The sequence below is a fragment of the Ornithorhynchus anatinus genome, chromosome 2 (genome assembly GCF_004115215.2).
Source record: "Ornithorhynchus anatinus isolate Pmale09 chromosome 2, mOrnAna1.pri.v4, whole genome shotgun sequence".
In the NCBI taxonomy this organism is placed as follows: domain Eukaryota; kingdom Metazoa; phylum Chordata; class Mammalia; order Monotremata; family Ornithorhynchidae; genus Ornithorhynchus; species Ornithorhynchus anatinus.
This window is the reverse complement of record NC_041729.1, coordinates 159,835,398-159,854,300: the sequence shown is the minus strand read 5'-3', so window position 1 is coordinate 159,854,300 and position 18,903 is coordinate 159,835,398. Positions and strand designations below refer to the sequence as shown.

Here is an 18,903-nt window from a genome sequence, read left to right as displayed (position 1 = left end):
GAATTAGAATCCAGGTCTTTTTTTGACTCCCAGACCCTTACTCTATTTACAAAGTCACGCTGTTTTATACCGCTCAAGGCTTTTGTATGGCCCACTGCAAATAAATGTTACCACTACTCCAGTTCCCTCAGGCACTGGTGAACGAGATACTTCAGACTTCTCTAAGGTTCTTAGTTTCTGAATAGGCAACTCTTCCAAATGAGCAGCATAAGAGGTCTTATTGAAGAAACAGTCTATGAGTAGGTTACTACAATCTGAGCCTCAGTCATCAGCTAAATAATCTTGGGTGCAGTTCAGTAGGCATGGGATAATGGGTCATCCATTTAAAGTAAGTGTAAAGTACATGCAGACTTTGTATAAATGCCATTGTACGTGTATGAATATTAAGATATGATCTGCTGGTGATATTAGAGCTCAGAAAGGAGTATAAGGTGAAAAAAAAGGAATTACTATTTCAGCAACCTTAAACTCTCACAAATGCTCACAAATTCTCTCTTGGTAATATCTCTGGCTAAACTGTTCTACGTTATTGAAAGTTTCAGGGCAGAGCCGATAATGCTCTGCACATGGGTTTCCATAGAATAGCACAAGGAGTTTTAGAGTTCTGCTGCATGTAGGAATCTTTCTTCAAAGCAGGACAATTGTTTTTTGAGGGAGAGTCTGGGAACAAAATAATCTGTTATATGCCAGTACGTTTTTCAGTGACCCACAGTAGCTACAGGCGAAGAAATTTTGAGGCAAAGTTCAACTTTAACCATCATTGATGGTCATTTGAAAAAAACAAAATTATTCCTTTAACACAATTAAGGAGGGTGGGGGGGTGGGGGGAAAGGCGGAACATGTAAGCAGGGATGAAATACTATTCACTCAAATTTGGAAAGTTTTCCTTTAGGATGAAGGTTGTTTGAAAGGGAGAAGGGTCCCTTGCTCTTAGACTTTGAAGAACTTCTGAGACCAGTTAAGGGATCTTGAAAACCAGAACTGGTGGCAGGGGTACAACAAGGATTCAGTGGTAATTTTTCTTAGAGGATATACACCATTTTTCTTTATACTCCACAAAGGGAAGTCTATGATTTATTAAAAAGTCGATCTCTGCAAGGGTTTAAAACCCAGAAAATATGAAGTCAAAAATAGGTATGATCGAAGTAAAACAAATTCTGCCAAGATAACAGTACTCAAACGAAAATCACAATCAGCAAGAAAGACAAGCTTCCCAACTACAGAAACATGTAAAAATATCTCGTTCGTTGCTCCTAAGATAATCAGATCTGGGTGTTTGAGGGACTTTGAGAAGTGAACTTTCGAAATAAGTCGTGTCTCATTCAAGTCCCCCAAAATGACTGTTTGATTAAAGATTCTTGAAAATGATTCCTAAATTGCGACAGCTATACTCATCACCTTTTCATTTCTCAAAGAATTTTCTTAATGCCTGCTAATTTCTGGTTTGGTTTATATCTTTGAACAATTAACACGCCTTTCTTAACTGTATTTAGAGCACATGAAAGTACATCAACAGCTCGGCATGCTACAGTGAATTACTTACCTGCATAGGTTTGGCAAGTGGATCCATTCTAACCAGATAAACTTCCAAGCTCCGCTCTTTTTTCATGGGCAATGGAAGCGTCAGGTAGCAGAAGGGATCAAATGTGACAGAAATCTTAGCACATTCGGGACACACTAGGGTGGATTTAAAAAGGCCATGAAATATATCCACTATGATAGAATCATTTCTTTTTAAGTGATTTTCCCAGGCTTCCTCAGCAACCACCTACAATTGAACAGACAATTTGTAGCACACGGTAGCATAAAACAGAAACAAAAAAAACCCCAACTCAGAGAACACAGCCACCGCCCTCACCAACCCCGATCCAGGCACCTCTATTAATGGAAATGAGAAAACTTCAAGGTACCTTGTCAGGCCTGCCATCAGCATCCTTCAGTTGAATGTAAGGCTTTTTCCTAATTCGATTCAAATCTTCATGTAAGCCGTCCAAGAGGAAAGCTAACAACTCCTGACAATCTTGCTGCTGATAGCCAGAGAACTGAGGTGCGAATCGTCCTACCTGGGTCTGAGAGGGGAGGAGACCAAATTGTAAAACAGAGAGCTGAAAGGACGTTGTTGATCAACATGAAATAACAAGTAGGGCTGTCAGCCTCTGTTGACTGAGGTCCAGCCTGAAAATTCCCAATATGAATCGTCTCCATAGCGACCCCAAGAACACATCTCTCCCAGAATACCCCACCTCCATCTGCAATCGTTCTGGGAGTGGATTCACAGAGTTTTCTTGGTGAAAATATGGAAGCGGTGTACCGCTACCTTCTTCTGTGCAGTACATTTGAGTCTCCGCCCTCGAATCTCTCCCAGGCTTCTGCTGCCCAGCACGGGTGAGATTCGACTTGTAACATATTGTCTCCCACTCGCTAGCCACTGCTCAAGCTAGGAATGGAATGGATATGCTTTTGCTTGACTCTCCCTCCCATAGTCGAGACTGGTAGAGTACCAGAAACTCTCCTAGTGCCATCCTGACGGGGGGGAGTGCTGGGGAAGAAACAAGTTAATCACGTTGGACATAGTTCCTGTCCCACATGGGGCTCACAGTCTTCATCCCCAATTTACAGTTGAGGTAACTGAGGCATGGAGAAGTGAAGTGACTTGCGCAAGGCCACACAGCAGACAGGTGGCAGAGATGGGATTAGAACCCAGGTCCTTTTGACTTTCAGGTCCATGCTCGATCCACTAACCCATGCTACTTAGCCTCGTTCTTGTTCCTCCCACCACTGACCACTTGCCTGGACTTCCCTTCCTCTTCAAATCCAAGAGACTTCAGCTGTGCCTGTTTCCAGAGCCTCTCTGGAACAGTCTCTGCTAAGAAGTCTTCCCTGATTAACTTCTAATCTCCCTGGCTTTTATCCTCCACTGCCTGTTCAGCACCCCTGAGCTACCTAAGCACTTAAGGATTTACAGACCTTATTATTTGACCACTATCTCATGTAATCATTCCCCCTTTCTTCTTTCTCTTGTCTGCAATTTATTTTCGAGTATTGTCTTCCCCAGCAGACTTTAAACTCCTGGACAGCAAGGATCACTTCCACTAATTCTAAGCGACTTCTACAGTGCTCGGCTCATAAGAGCTGCACTCAAGTGCTTAGTACAGAGCTCTACATACAGGAAACACTCCATAAATACCACTATTTCAATCTAGGCACTCCCAAATGTGACCGAATGATCGATTGACCCACACCTCACAACTTTCCCTTTAAATGACCATTATTTGCTTTTTATACCTATAGTTTAATTTAATATCTTTCTCCCCCCGTAGACTGTAAACTCCTTGAGGGCGGAGATCATGTCTACCACCTCTTGTGTTGTTCTTTCCCAAGTGCTTAGTACAGGGCTCAGTAAATGTTCAATAAATACCACTGACTGATTGACTGATGGAGAGGAAAGTCCATTTCCTCCTAATGCCCAGGCATCAATTAGTGAACTACAACTGCAAGATCGACTATTCTATGGAAAAATTTCTGGCCAACTATAGCGATTTTATTAGAGTGCTAATAAATTTTATTAGCTCTCTTAAAATGGGTGACAAATATTACTATTTTTCTGGGGCCTACAAACTGCCTGAACAATAGGTTTACTTGAGTGTCCTCTGGATGGCAAGGCAATTTACTCCAAGGTACATCGCTAGAGTGTATTTCCTGGACCCAGGAAATGCTCAATAAATATCATTGGGCGAGTCTTATTCAACTGAACTAAAAGCAGATTGAGCAAGAATCCTGAACCCAAACGAAATTTTCACTTTGCTAAAAGATAATGGGGACTCAGTGTATCCTGGGTTGAATCCTACAATATCTGTATGTTCAATGTTCTGAACAAATGATGATGATGGTATTTGTTAAGCGCTTACTGTACAAAGCACCGTTCTAAGTGCTGGGGAAGATACAAGGTAATCAGGTTGTCCCATATGCAGCTCACAGGCTTAATCCCCATTTTCCAAATGAGGTTTACTGAGGCACAGAAGTTAAGTGACGTGCCCAAAATCGCAGAGCGGGGATTAGAACCCACAACTTCTGACTCCCAAGTCCAGGCTCTTTCCACTAAGCCACACTGCTTCTCTCTAGACAGTAAGCTTGTTGTGGACAGGGAACGTGTCTACCAACTATGTTGTTTTGTACTCTCCCAAGCTCTTAAACAGTGTTCTGCACTCAGTGAAGCACTCCATAAATACATGGACTGATTACCAATTTTAGAGTATTGCATTCTCCCCAGCACTTAGTACAGTGCTTTGCACAAAGAGGCGCTCAATAAATACCATCGACTGACTGACTGGTGGATGGTTTGCAAAGTTTTAGCTGTGTCGAGTTCACCATTAAACTTCTTTCAGGTTAGATTGGAAATCAAAACAAATCCACAATTCAGGTTGTGGGATGAATATCATTTCACATATCTCACTTACCTTAAATGCCCTCGGAGTGACGTAGCTGTATTTTCCCGACCACATCTGCTTGATGAGTTCAGCATATGATTTAGCTATTTCACCTCTCATTCCTAAGGGATTGTCAAAATTTAATTCTTCCTGATATTTGTCGTTGAGGAAGTATTCTGTAAGTGGAGGGGTGTTGCTCAAGCACTGCAAAAAGCAAAACCAAAAATGCTTTTACATTTTTTTTCTAAACAACATTTGCACAGGACATCCACTGGCTTTTTCACAACAACACGGATTCATAAATTCTATAAGGGTAGGCTCCCGGGAAGCCAAGCATCAGGCCAAAAACCTCCTGCATCATCGCCAGCTCTTTCACTGCCAAACTTTCTGCGAATTCAGTTCCATAACACACCAGCCCCATTTAGCACATTTCATACGGCGAACTAATGAACGATGCGTATGTTTGGGGTTTCTTGAAGATCATTTATGTGAGTGGCAATGTGCCAGTTCTTATCATTGATTTGATAGATTAGTGCACATTATCTGCTAACTGGAAAAGAGCAACTCAGAATTTATGGCAGATAAATGGACTGGGAAAGAATACGGGAAAGAATGGGGTGGTGAAAATAGAAAACAAGAACAAAGAGTGGAGAGATGACCAGGGATGCCAACTTACTGGGAAAAAGGGCTTTTGCTTTTTTTTTTGAATGGCATCTGATAAGTGCTTACTATGTTCCAAGCACTGTATTAAGTGCTGCGGTAGATACAAGCTAATCGGGTTGGACACAGTCTTAATTTCTGTTTTAAATAATAATAATAAATATGGCATTTGTTGAGCACCTACTATGTGCCAGGCACTGTATTAAGCGCTGAGGTGGATATAAACCAATGGGATTGGACACAGTCCCTCTCGCACACAGGGCTCATAATCTCAATCCCCATTTTACAGAAGAGGTAACTGAGGCACAGAGAAGTGAAGTGACTTACCCAAGGTCACAGAGCAGACAAATGGCAGAGCCTGGATTAGAACCCATGGTCTTCTGACTCCCAGGCCCGTGCTCTATCCACTACGTCATGCTGCTTCTCATGAGGGAGGAGGGAACTGAGGCTCAGAGAAGTGAAGTGACTGGTCCAAGGTCCCACCGCAGACATTTGGAGGAACTGGGATTAGAACCCAGGCCCTCTGACTTCCAGGCCCAGGCTCTTCCTACTATGCCATGCTGACTTTGAGGAACTGACCCTAGTTTGGTGTCACTTAGGAGCAGACCTTCATTTAGCTGGGCCTTCTCAAAACTTTCATGCAATCACTTTTCCTCATCTCCCACTCCCTTTTGCGACACAATAACTTGCTCCCTTTGCTCTTCCCCTTTCCCAGCACTTATGAACATATCTGCCATTTTATTTATCTGTATTGATATCTGTCTAGACTGTAAGCCCATTGTGGGCAGGGAATGTGAATGTTTATTGCTGTACTCTTCCAAGTGCTTAGTACAGTGCTCTGCACATGGTAAGTGCTCAATAAATATGACTGAATGAATGAGCTAGAACTTTTATTTTTTTTAAGGAGACTTGCCCACCGTCACACAGCAGACCAGTGGCGGAGCAGGGATTAGAACCCAGGTCTTTTTTGAAAATGGTATTTGTTAAGTGCTTATTATGTGCCAGGCTGAGGAAGGTACAAGCTAATTCAGATTCAATCGTATTTACTGAGCATTTACTATGGGCAGAGCACTGTACTAAGTGCTTCGGAGAGTACAATAGAACAGCAAACATTCCCTGCCCACAGCAAGTTTACCGTTTGGGGGGAGACAGACATGAACATAAATGAAGAAATCACAGATCATAAGTGCTGTGGGACTGGGAGGGGGGATGAATCAAGCGGGAGGGGATGGATCAAGGTGGACGTAGTCCATGACCCACATGGGGCTCATGGTCTTTACCCCCATTTTCCAAATGAGGTAACTGTGGCCCAGAAGTTCATTCATTCAATTGTACTTATTGAGCGCTTACTGTGTGCAGAGCTCTGTACTAAGCACTTGGAAAATTCAATTCGGCAACAGATAGAGACACTCTCTACTCAACAACGGGTTCACAGTCTAGAAGGGTGTGAAGTGACTGGCCCAAGGTCACAGCAGACAAGTGGCGGAGGCGGAGGAGAGATTCCCGGGCTCGGGCTCTATCCGCTAGGCCACGCTGCTCCTCCCTGATAAAGCCTGCTCAGCCTCCTGAGCGCTATGGCAGCTCAGCCCAACTGTTCCCATTCGGCCTCCGTCTGGCCCCCGGGAGACAAGACATATGACATTAATAAACGACAAATGGAATAACCAGCAACTGAAAGGTATGGAACAGGCTGTATTTATTTGTTTTCTTGGCCCGCAGCGAAGACTGGGTGATTCATCACCGAGAGGCCCGTCAGCTAAAGTGGCCGAGCCTTAAATACCGAACCTTAAATGCTGTCACTAGATATTGGAGGCATCCCTCACGTTTCAAAACCAGTTTCCCTTGAAAATAAGCTTTTCTTCACAAATATAATCCAGTAGCCAGAGTCCAGAAAATGAAGACAGCAAAAACCCAGCTATGCAATTTAAAATTTGTTTTCCCTTTGGGTAAATGAAGTTTAGGCAGAAGGGTACTTCTTCCTCTTCTCCGAAGAGAGTTTTCCACCTCGAGAGTACGGTGATGATGAAGTAGTTATTCAGATGTTCTCAACACACAGTAAGAAAAGGGAAGCAAAAGCTTCCTTACACTAAATGGTGCTCGGTTTCACAACGTTATGAAACAGGCTGCTTCAAGGGACAGTTAAGCAGTCTCTTAACCTGGGATTTCTTCATTCATTCGTTCATTCCATCGCATTTACAGAGAGTTTACCCTGTGCAGAGCACTGCACTAAGCGCTTGGGAGAGTACGATATGACAATAAACAGAGGCGGTCCCTGCCCACAACGAGCTTACAGTCTAGTTACAGTCTTGTTACTGCTGGAGTGTAGAGATTAAACACGAACTCACACACACATACACACACACAAATCAAACCAAATCCCACAGAATGCCATAATCAAAGCGGATGGACTGAAGCAGACCTCGGTTACCGGTACTGATGCCAGTTTCCTGCCACTGCTGTTCTAATCGGTAAGATCGTTAGGCGTGCACTCCCAAGAAGCATTAAGACGACCTCACACCACGCGCGGCACAGAGCACATACTGCTCATCACTGACGGGCCAGATTCAGAGGAGAGAATCAAGACCCCTACCCGGTGATCGCAGATTTGACAATCCTCTCGGGGATTTTACAATCGCCTCCGCAATCTGGCTTCCACCCTCTCCTCTCCACTCAAACTGCGCTCTCCAGAAGTCACCTTTGACCTCGTTCTTAAAACAGTCAAGTCATTCACCACTGGACAGTACGCTGACGGCAAAATTCGGTTACTGCGTTATACCTGCCTGCCCTGATCCTGGGCAAATCTCGTAACTTCTCTGGGCCTCCATTTCCTCATCTGTAAAATGGGGTAGCTCTTCTTGCTCCTACTTACATTGGAAGGCTCACGTTAGGTCTGACTGGATTATCCTGTATCTACCCCTAGTGCTTAGGATAGTGCCTGGCAGCCAGCCAGCAGTATAGCAGCTTCTAGAATGACCAAATCCAAGTCTTTGGATAATGCTTGTAGCCTGGTGAATCGATAGCTATCAGTGGATTGGGAACAAATTCTCCACTACCTGCCTGCCGTGTGACCCTGGGTTTGTCCTTAACTTCTCAGCATGAACTATAAGCTTGTTAATGGCAGGGAACGTGTCCGCTAATTCGGCCGTACTGTATCCTCCCACGCACTTAGTACAGTCCTCTGCACATAGAAAGCACTCAATGAATACGACTGATTAATCAGGAAGGACAAAGTCTCTGTTCCACATTTGGCTCACGGTCTGAGTGGGAAGAAAAACTGGTACTGAATCCCCATGAGGAAACTGAGGCCCAGAGACGTGAAGTGACTTCCCAAGGCCACTGCAGACAAGCGGTGGAGCCGGGCTTAGAAGCCAAGTCATCTGACCCTAAGGTCCGTTACCTTTCCACTGGGGCTGCACGCAACTTGGGAAGGCCACACTTTGGCAGAACACAAGAATGGAAGTTTAGGCCACCTCCAGCGTGGGTACCCAAAGGTGGTTCGCCCGGCCATTATGCTAACACCACCATCCTCTAGTTGCAGCTTGGCGAACCCGCGTCTATGCGTCTGTCTTCCTTCCTTCGGGAGGTGCTCCAAGGGAGGTGCCCTTTGGGCATCCTCATCTCTCGGATGGCAGAAGCAGCAGCTGGGGCTACTGTCATGAATACAGACCCTCTCTACCCATTTTTCCTCACAACTCTTCGACTGGCACTGCCAATACTCTCCCAAGCGCAGAGTATAGCGCTCTGCCCGCAGAAAGTGCTCAATAAAGACTCTCGACTGACTAAAGAGACTGAACACTCAAGGTTCCCAAATCATTCTCATAACCTTGCCAATGAAATCGTCACAGAATTTTTATCCTGCCTAACTCTCAATCCAATGACATGGTGCTAATATATCAGCAAACGACAGGACCCTTAAGTGGGGGAAAAAAATCATTGTGGGCTACATTTACAATTTTTATAAGACTTTTCCACAGCCAGTTTTCTTGTAACCTGTTCTCTTGTAAGCCTGGTTAAGTTTCTTGTAGGCCTTCAGCGTGAGGGCTGAGCTGATGCATTAAGATGTGAATCAATCAATCAATGATATTTACTGAGCAATTATTCTGGGCAGAGCACTGTAATAAGTCCTCGGAAAAATACAATAAAATGGAGTTGGCAGACGTGACGCCTGTCCACAAGGAGCTTAAAGACTACAGGGGGAGACAGATATTAAAAGAAATTACAGATACGTACATAAGTGCTGAGGTGTTGGCATAAGTAGCAGAGTGTGTAAGTACGGAGTAAGCACGCGATAATGGATGCAGAGAGGAGGGTGAATGGGGACAAGGGAAATGAGGGCTTAGTCAGGGCAGGTTTCCTGGAGGAGATGTGATTTTAGGAAGGTTCTGAATAATAATAATAATAATAATAATAATAATAATAATAATAATGTTGGTATCTGTTAAGCGCTTACTGTGTGCAGAGCACTGTTCTAAGCGCTGGGGTAGATACAGAGTAATCACGTTGTCCCACGTGAGGCTCACAGTCTTCATCCCCATTTTACAGATGAGGGAATTGAGGCACAGAGAAGTTAAGTGACTTGCCCACAGTCACACAGCTGACAAGTGGCGGAGCTGGGATTCAAACCCATGACCTCTGACTCCCAAGTCCGTGTGCTCTTTCCCCTGAGCCACGCTAGGAATCAAAGGAGCGGAGAGTGGATGGTATTTGTTAAGCACTTACTATGTGCCAAACACTGTTCTAAGCACTGGGGTAGATACAAGGTAATCAGGTTGTCCCATGTGGGGCTCACAATCCTACTCCCCATTTTACAGGTGAGGGAACTGAGGCCCAGAGAAGTAAAGTGATTTGCACAAGGTCACACAGCAGACAAGTGGCGGGGCTAGGATTAGAACCCGCATCCTCCGACTCGCAAGCCTGGGGTCTTGCCACTAAGCCACGCTGCTTCTCATATGAAGATATGAAGCAGGAGGGAATCTCAGGCCAGAGGGAGGACTCGGGCAAAGGATCGGCAGCAAAACAGGTGCGACTGAAGTAAAGAGAGTAGAGTGGAGTTGGAGGAGTGGCGGACGAGGGGAGAACTGTAGCAGATCAGTGAGGGAACACAGGAGAGAGCGAGCTGATTGATAGCCTTCGGCCTTTAGTAAAGAGCTTCTTGTTGATGTGGAGGTGGATGGGTGACCATTGGAGGTTTTTGAGAGGGGAGGTAGGGTCTGACCTTTTTTTTTCCCACAAGAAAATCATAGGGGCAGCAGAGAGAAGTATGGACTGGAGAGGGGGCAGACAGGATGTAGGGAGATCAGCAAGGTCGATGAAGTAGTCAAGGTGGGAATTTTGCCTAAAGTTCTAAATCCTTGCTTTCAAATTTCATTATATGATCAAAGGCGTTCTCCTACAGTAAAGAGGTCGTGTCGTTGGAGAACCTTGTATTTGGAGAAAATCATGTTAGAGTAAATATTGGTTCAATGGTTAGAGGGTAGATGGTTAGAACACTTCCCCACGATGGACATTTTGTGATACAAATCTCAATATTACTATTATGTCTACCACAGGTGGGATATTTGCCACTCTTAGGCACTTACCTTGTGCCAGGCATCGTACTGAGCGCTGGGGTGGATGTTAGCAAATTGGGTTGGACACAGTCCCTGTCCCACACGGGGTTCACAGTTTGAATCCCCATTTTAGAGATGAGGTAACTGATGCCCCGAGAAGTGAAATGACTTCCCCAAGGTCACACCGCAGGCAAGTGGAGGATCCGAGATTAGAACCCACTACGTTCTGACCCCCAGGCCCGTGGCTCTATCCACTACGCCATGCTGCTTCTATTTGCCAAACACTCTGCTAAGCACTGGGACAGATACAGGACAATCAGATCAGACAGTCCCTGACATCCTCGGGGCTCACAGTCTAGGCAGGAGGGAAAATAGCTATACAATCCCCATTTTAAAAGGAGGAAACAGACGCTCAGAAGTTAAGCGATTTACCCAAAGTCACAAGGCAGACCAGAGGTTAGAGCCCATGCTTCTGACTCTGGGGCTCGATCCATTAGGCATACACTACTACAGAGTGCACAAAAAACCCACAGAGGACCAGTTGATTCCGAGTAGGAAGACTGAGACAGAGATGGTGAAGTTGAGAATCTCATGCCTACATCGACGTCACGATCTTGTACACAATCGTTCCTCTCTCTACTGAATCAATCCGCTTACTCCAACCTGTGGATTGGGTTTTCCCTACAAAGCCTCACGATGTGGGAAGGAATTCCCTCATTCTTCCCCCGCATTAAATTCAAACTGTGGTCAGAAAAACATACTACAGCAGGACTGGATGTATCGGGGGAGAAAGTTTTCTGGGTCAGTCAGTCGGTTGTATTTATTGAGTGCTTACTGTGTGCAGACTCTCCCAAGCCCCCTCACAGGATCGCACCTGGAGAGTTTCCAGTCCTGCTCGGAAGCCAAGCAGAGGCCCACCCATTCCATTCCGAGCTTGGGCAGTGGCTAGTGTGTGAAAGGCAATCTGCTACAAGACAAAACTCACCTGTGTTGGGCAGAAGCAGCACGGGAGAGAGTCGAGGGCGGAGACTCAAGTTTACTGCGCGGAAGGCGGCAATGGTAAACCACTACCATATTTTTACCAAGAAAACTCTATGGATACACTACCAGAATGGCTGTAGATGGAGAGTAGGGTGTTCTGGGAGAGACGTGTCCAAGGAGTCGCTATGGGCAGGAAACGACTGGACAGCTTAAGACAAGACTGAGTGTAGACCACTGTACTAAGCGCTTGGGAGAGTACAATACAACAATTAACAGACATATTCCCTTCCCACATTGAGCTTACAGTCTAGAAGGGGAAAGCCTACAGCACCTGGTATTCCCACGCAGTCTCCCATTCAGGCACTAACCCGGCCCGACTCTGCTCGGCTTCCGAGATCAGACGACATCAGGCACGGTCAGGGTGGTGTGGCCAAATTTAATATGAAAGGGCTTTAAAAAATAACTGAGAACCTATGAAGAGCCAATCATGTTTCCAGAACATTACTTAAAATGACTATTTCCCCCCTCAGCAATACATTCAGGTCACTCGCTACTCTCCTACCTCCAGTTTCTCCCCACTTCAGTCTATACTTCACTCTGCTGCCCGGATTATCCTTCTGTAGAAAAGCTCTGGGCACATCACTCCCCTCCTCAAAAACCTCCAGTGGTTGCCTATCAACCTTCGCATGAAGCAAAAACTCCTCACTATTGGCTTCAAACCTCTCCATCACCTTACCCCTTCCTACCTCACCTCCCTTCTCTCCTCCAGCCCAGCCCACCAACTCCGCTCCTGGGCTGCTAACCTCCTCACTGGGCCTCATTCTTGCCTGTACCGCCATTGACCCCTGCCCCACGTCTTACCGCTGTCCTAGAATGCCCTCCCTCCTCACCTCTGCCAAACTAGCTCTCTTCAAAACCCTACCGAGAGCTCACCTCCTCCAGGAAACCTTCCCAGACTGAGCCCCCCTTTTCCTCTGCTCCTCCTCCCCTCCCCATCACCTCTACTCCCTCCCTCTGCTTTACGCCCCTCCCCGCCCCACAGCACTTGTGTATATTTGACATATTTATTACTCTATTTTATTAATGATGTGTATATATAATTCTGTTTATCTATTTTGATGGTATTGATGCCCGTCTACTTGCTTTGTTGTCTCTCTCTCCTTTCTAGACTGTGAGCCCGTTGTTGGGTAGGGATTGTCAGCATGGCTCAGTGGAAAGAGCCTGGGCTTTGGAGTCATAGGTCATGGGTTCGACTTCCAGCTCTGCCACTTGTCAGCTGTGTGACTGTGGGCAAGTCACTTAACTTCTCTGTGCCTCAGTTCCCTCATCTGTAAAATGGGGATTAACTGTGAGCCTCACGTGGGACAACCTGATGACCCTGTATCTACCCCAGCGCTTAGAACAGTGCTCTGCACATAGTGAGCGCTTAACAAATACCAACATTATTTAATTAATTAATTGTCTCTTATTTGTTGCCAAATTGTACTTTCCAAGTGCTTAATACTGTGCTTTGCACACAGTGAGCGCTCAGTAAATATAACAATGAACGAATGAAACCACACTGCATATTTGACTTCTCTGGTCCCAACCTACACACTGTACCTCAATCACGTCTATCCCGCCACTGACCTCTCGCCCCCGTCCTGCCTCTGGCCTGGAATGCCCTCCCTCTTAATGTCCAACAGACGAAATCTCTCCCCACCTTCAAGGCCTTACCAAAGGTACATCTTCCCCAAGAGACCTTCCCTGACTAAGCTCTCCTTTCTTCGTCTCCCACTCCCTTCTGCGTCGCCTTGACTTGCTCCCTTTATTCATCCCCCCAGCTTATGAACCTATCCTTATTCCTTTCTTTCTATTAATGTCTGTCTCCCCCTGCAGACTGTAAGCTCATTGTGGGCAGGGAATGTGTTATATTGTCCTCTCCCAAGCAGTTAGAAGCAGCGTGGCTCAGTGGAAAGAGCCCGGGCTTGGGAGTCAGAGGTCATGGGTTCGAATCCCGGCTCTGCCCCTTGTCAGCTGTGTGACTGTGGGCAAGTCACTTCACTTCTCTGTGCCTCAGTTCCCTCATCTGTAAAATGGAGATGAAGAATGTGAGCCCCACGTGGGACAAACTCATGAGCCCCACGTGGGACAAACTCATTCCCCTGTATCTACTCCAGCACTTAGAACAGTGCTCTGCACGTAGTAAGTGCTTAACAAATACCAACATTATTACAGTGTTCTGCACATGGCAAGTATATAAACTGTCTGGTACAAGCACTATATTTCAAGTTTAAATGCTTTAATGATTACTCCAAACAGATGCAAATAACTTCACTCCAAGCAGTCTCTAGATAATTAGCCTCCTTTTCAGGAAGAGGGCCAAGTTAGCAAAGCACTTTCTACTTCTCCCGGGGGAACTCAGCAATGGCTCTTTTCTAATCTAGTTTTTCTTCCTACTCTTAATGTTAGAAGTTGTGTGAACTGACTTTTTTTTGGCCCTCTTGTCAACAGGCCGCTGCAAACAATACTGGGAAAACAAGCTCCTCCAAATGGAAAGCAGGTGAACAAAGAAGAAATAAACGCAACTGAATTTTGTTTTTCTTTCAAAACCAGAGTTCTGGACTAAACATAGTTCAGAAATCACTGAAAACAATCTTCAGCTCATGCGGGACTTTAGGAGAATAAAGATTTGCAAACAGTGATTAGGGAACAAGTTGGTGTGTGGTTTCTAAATAAAAGGAAAGGGAATTATTGTTCACCACATTCAACTGAGACCTCGGTGAGCAAAGGAAGAACTTGCAGGAAATTCAAGGTGTGTTTTAATCTCTGGGCTAAGGATTTCACTCCCACTACATTCCAACCATGGGCCAAGTCGATTCGTACATTTTATGGCAGCAAAACCAGCTCTGAAGCACTGTGCTTATTGTTCACCTTGAAAAGATTAATTCACCGAGGTTGCGTTCAAAACAAACCATTTCCATGCCGAAGCCTTGTTGGGTACCATCACCGTTGCCAGCTGTTGAGAATGATTTTCATGAACAGCCTGAATTAAAACTATTCACTTTCATATTTTTTGACTGAAGCTCAAAGGTGGCAGAGAGCAGGCATTCCCGCGGGGGTTGGGGACCACGAGGGGGAGGGGAGAGAGAGGATGGGGGTGCTTGGTCACACGGGAAGTGGTCAGTCACTCAGTCAACCGCATTTACTGAGAATAATGAGAAGCAGCGTGGCTCTGTGGAAAGAGCACGGGCTTGGGAGTCAGAGGTCATGGGTTTGAATCCCGGCTCTGCCACTTGTCAGCTGTGTGACTATGGGCAAGTAACTTAACTTCTCTGTGCCTCAGTTCCCTCATCTGTAAAATGGGGATTAAAACTGTGAGCCCCACGTGGGACAACCTGATCACCCTGCATCTCCCCCAGCGCTTAGAACAGTGCTCTGCACATAGTAAGCGCTTAACAAATACCAACATTATTATTATTATTACTGTGTGCTGAGTGCCGTGGTAAGAGTTTGGGAGAGTATAATATTACAAAAACATTCCCTGCCCCCAAACGAGCTCAGTCTAGAGGGAAGCAACATGGTCTGGTGGCTAGAGTACAGGCCTGGAAGTCAGGAAGACCTGGGTTCTAACCCCGGCTCTGCCACTTGTCTGCTCTTTGACCTTGTGCAAGTCACCTCACTTGTTATACTGTACTCTCCCAAGCGCTTAATACAGTGCTCTGCACACAGTAAGCACTCAATAAATATGACCGAATGAACGAGGTCTCCATGTCTCAGTTCCCTCATCTGTAAAATAGGGAATGAGACCGTGAGCCCCTTGTGGGACATGGACTGTGTCCAACTTGATTAGCTTGTATCTAGAGAAGCAGCATGTCCTAGTGGCTTGGGAGTCGAAGGTCGCGGGTTCTAATCCCAGCTCCGCCACTTGTCTGCTGTGTGACCTTAGGCAAATCACATCACTTCCCTGCGCCTCCGTTACCTCATCTGGAAAATGGGGATTGAGACCCCCATGTGGGAAGGGACTGAGTCCAACCTGATTGCCTTGTTATCTACCCCAGCGCTTAGAACAGTGTTTGGCACATAGCGTTGAACAAATACCGTCATTATTAGTATTACTATTACCTCGGTGCAGAACCGTGTCTGTCACACAGTAAGTGCTTAACAGATACCATTAAACCAATCAATAAATGAATAAATGGAAGCAATCATCCAGTCTTGCAGTAGACTCTGCTGGAACAAAACAGCCTCTGCGATGGACAACCAACTGAGTCACCAACTCAGACGACTGAGTTCACAAAGTTCTTAAGAGAAGCAGCGTGGCTCAGTGGAAAGAGCCTGGGCTTGGGAGTCAGAGGTCATGGGTTTGAATCCCGGCTCTGCCACTTGCCAGCTGTGTGACTTTGGGCAAGTCACTTCACTTCTCTGTGCCTCAGTTCCCTCATCTGTAAAATGGGGATGAAGACTGTGAGCCTCACGTGGGACAACCTGATGACCCTGTATCAACCCCAGCGCTTAGAACAGTGCTCTGCACATAGTAAGCGCTTAATAAATGCCAACATGATTATTAACCCTAACACAAGGACCTCCCGTAAATGGAGAGTCGGTGGCCAAGGTGGCGACGCTCTGAATTTTGCCTGCTGCTGACCTGGCTGGGTGACTTGTTTAGATGTCTGTCTCTTGTTTTGATGTCTGCCTTCCCCCATCTAGAGCGTGAGCCCATTGTGGGCAGGGATCCTCCCTCGTTGTTGCTGAACTGTACTTTCCAAGAGCTTAGTAGAGGGCTCTGCACACAGTAAGCGCTCAATAAATACGACCGAATGAATGACTGCTTGGGTTTACGGACTCTAGACCGGAAGCTTCTCGTGGGCAGGGATCGTGTCTACCAACTCTCCGGAACAGGATTCTCCCAACCTCCTAGTAGAGCGCTCTGTGTGCTCTGCTCCTAGTAAGAGTGCAATTAATACCAGCAATTGATGGACCGGCAACCAAGCAGTCTTCCAGCTTTGGCCGATTTCAGCTCGTCTCTTTAGACTGGGCGTGCATGCGGGGGCGGGTGGCAAGCTCTTATTAGAGTTAACCCAACTTCCGTGGGAGCCCCGGGAGAAATGGGAATGATTTCTACAGCTTTACGTGGCGAGAAGCAGTATGGCGTTGTGGATAGAGCTCGGGCCCGGGAGTCAGAAAGTCATGGGTTCTAATGCCGGCTCTGCCGCTTGTCTGCTGCGTGACCTTCGGCAAGGCAGTTCACTTCTCTGGACCTCAGTTTCCTCATCTGTAAAATGGGCATTGAGACTGTGAGCCCCAAGTGAGAAAGGGACTGGGTCTAACCCAATTTGCTAGTATTCACCCCAGCACTTAGTACAGTGCCTGGCATGGAGTAAGCACTTAACGAATACCACAATTATTATTATTTTAAAAATAATAATAATAATGTTGGTATTTGTTAAGCGCTTACTATGTGCAGAGCACTGTTCTAAACGCTGGGGTAGATACAGGGTAATCACGTTGTCCCATGTGAGGCTCACAGTCATCCCCATTTTACAGATGAGGGAACTGAGGCACAGAGAAGGTAAGTGACTTGCCCACAGTCACACAGCTCACAGTCTTCATCCCCATTTTACAGTTGAGGGAACTCAGAGAAGTGAAGTGACTTGCCCACAGTCAGACAGCTGACAAGTGGCGGAGCTGGGATTCAAACCCTTGACCTCTGACTCCCAAGCCTGTGCTCTTTCCACTGAGCCACGCTGCTTCCTGAGAGAGTATCTCTCTGAGAACTCAGTCCTCTCCTAAAGAATGTCACGTTTGAGATTCCAGTTGCCCTGCTGAAGGCAAATTCTTTAGGTACCTAAACCACCTGGATTAGGGTACGGTCAGCTGGTACCCTGACCTGATCGAATCCCCGCTCTGTCACTTGTCAGCTGTGTGACTGTGGGCAAGTCACTTAACTTTTCTGTGCCTCAGTTACCTCATCTGTAAAATGGTGATTAACTGTGAGCCCCATGGGGGACAACCTGATTACCCTGTATCTACCCCAGAGCTTAGAACAGTGCTCTGCACCTAGTAAGCATTTATCAAATACCAACATTATTTACTCCAAATTATTAGTATTTCCTGGAAGGGAAAACCCCTCACATGATTAGGCATGGTGCATGGTAAATAGGCTAACGACATAAATAAATCATTCAATTAACACCTGTCTCCCCCTCTAGACTGTGAGCTCCTTGTGGGCAGGGAAAGCGTCTACCAATTCTACTGTACTGTGCTCTCTCAAGTGCTTAGAACAGTGCCCTACATGCAGTAAACGCTCAATAAATACCATTCATTCATTCATTCAATAGTATTTATTGAGCGCTTACTATGTGCAGAGCACTGTACTAAGCGCTTGGGATGAACAAGTCGGCAACAGATAGAGACAGTCCCTGCCGTTTGACGGGCTTACGGTCTAATCGGGGGAGACGGACAGACAAGAACAATGGCAATAAACAGCGTCAAGGGGAAGAACATCTCGTAAAAACAATGGCAACTAAATAGAATCAAGGCGATGTACAATTTATTAACAAAATAAATAGGGTAACAACTGAGGGGTAGAAAGAGAGAATATCTCTGTGTGAACAAAAAAGATGGATTCAATCCCTGTACGTGTACCATAAAGTACCTATTTTGATGGTACCGATGTCTGCCTACTTGTTTTGTTTTGCTGTCTGTCTCCCCCTTTTAGACTGTGAGCCCGTTGTTGGGCAGGGACTGTCTCTACCTGTTGCCGAACTGTACTTTCCAAGCGCTTAGTACAGTGCTCTGCACCCAGTGAGTGCTCAATAAATACGATTGAATGAAGTTTCTGCTACTTTGAAAGTAAGGTCACTTAGCAGCTCCAGGAATTACGCAAATGATTTCACTTCTAAAAGTTGTTTTGATGGAAAAAGAAAGCCATTAGCAATTGGATCAATCATATCTCTTTCCTCACACGCTTCCCTCTTTTGGTCAAAACAAATGTCACTCTTTGAATTTTCCCTTTTAAGTTACTCTATTAACAGTTATCCATTTCCCCCCTTGAACTTCAATAAACAATGAACTCCACTTAATGCAAAATGGTACTGGCTTCCTGACTGACGAAGACCAACAAGTCTTCTCTGAAAATGGACCTGCGTAAAAAGTGTTACTCGGGATGCAACCAGCAGTGTGGCTTAGTGGGTACGGCACGGGCCTGGGAGTCAGAAGGTCGTGGGTTCTAATCCTGGCTCAGTCACTTGTCTGTGGGACCCTGGGCAAGTCACTTCACTTCTCTGGGCCTCAGTTCCCTCAGT

General features: G+C 45.9%; 1 protein-coding gene across 7 annotated transcripts in view; it reads right to left on the bottom strand.

Annotated features, from left to right (window-relative positions):
• Positions 1 to 18,903, bottom strand: part of USP15 (ubiquitin specific peptidase 15) — a 120,143-nt gene that overhangs the window by 21,100 nt on the left and 80,140 nt on the right. For all 7 annotated transcript variants that reach the window (XM_029052328.2, XM_029052332.2, XM_029052329.2 and 4 more), the window contains 3 exons: positions 4,458 to 4,631; positions 1,911 to 2,069; positions 1,544 to 1,768 (listed from right to left, as the gene is read on the bottom strand). In XM_029052328.2, the coding sequence (XP_028908161.1) occupies positions 1,544 to 1,768; positions 1,911 to 2,069; positions 4,458 to 4,631 (558 nt within the window). The remainder of the gene's footprint in view (positions 1 to 1,543; positions 1,769 to 1,910; positions 2,070 to 4,457; positions 4,632 to 18,903) is intronic.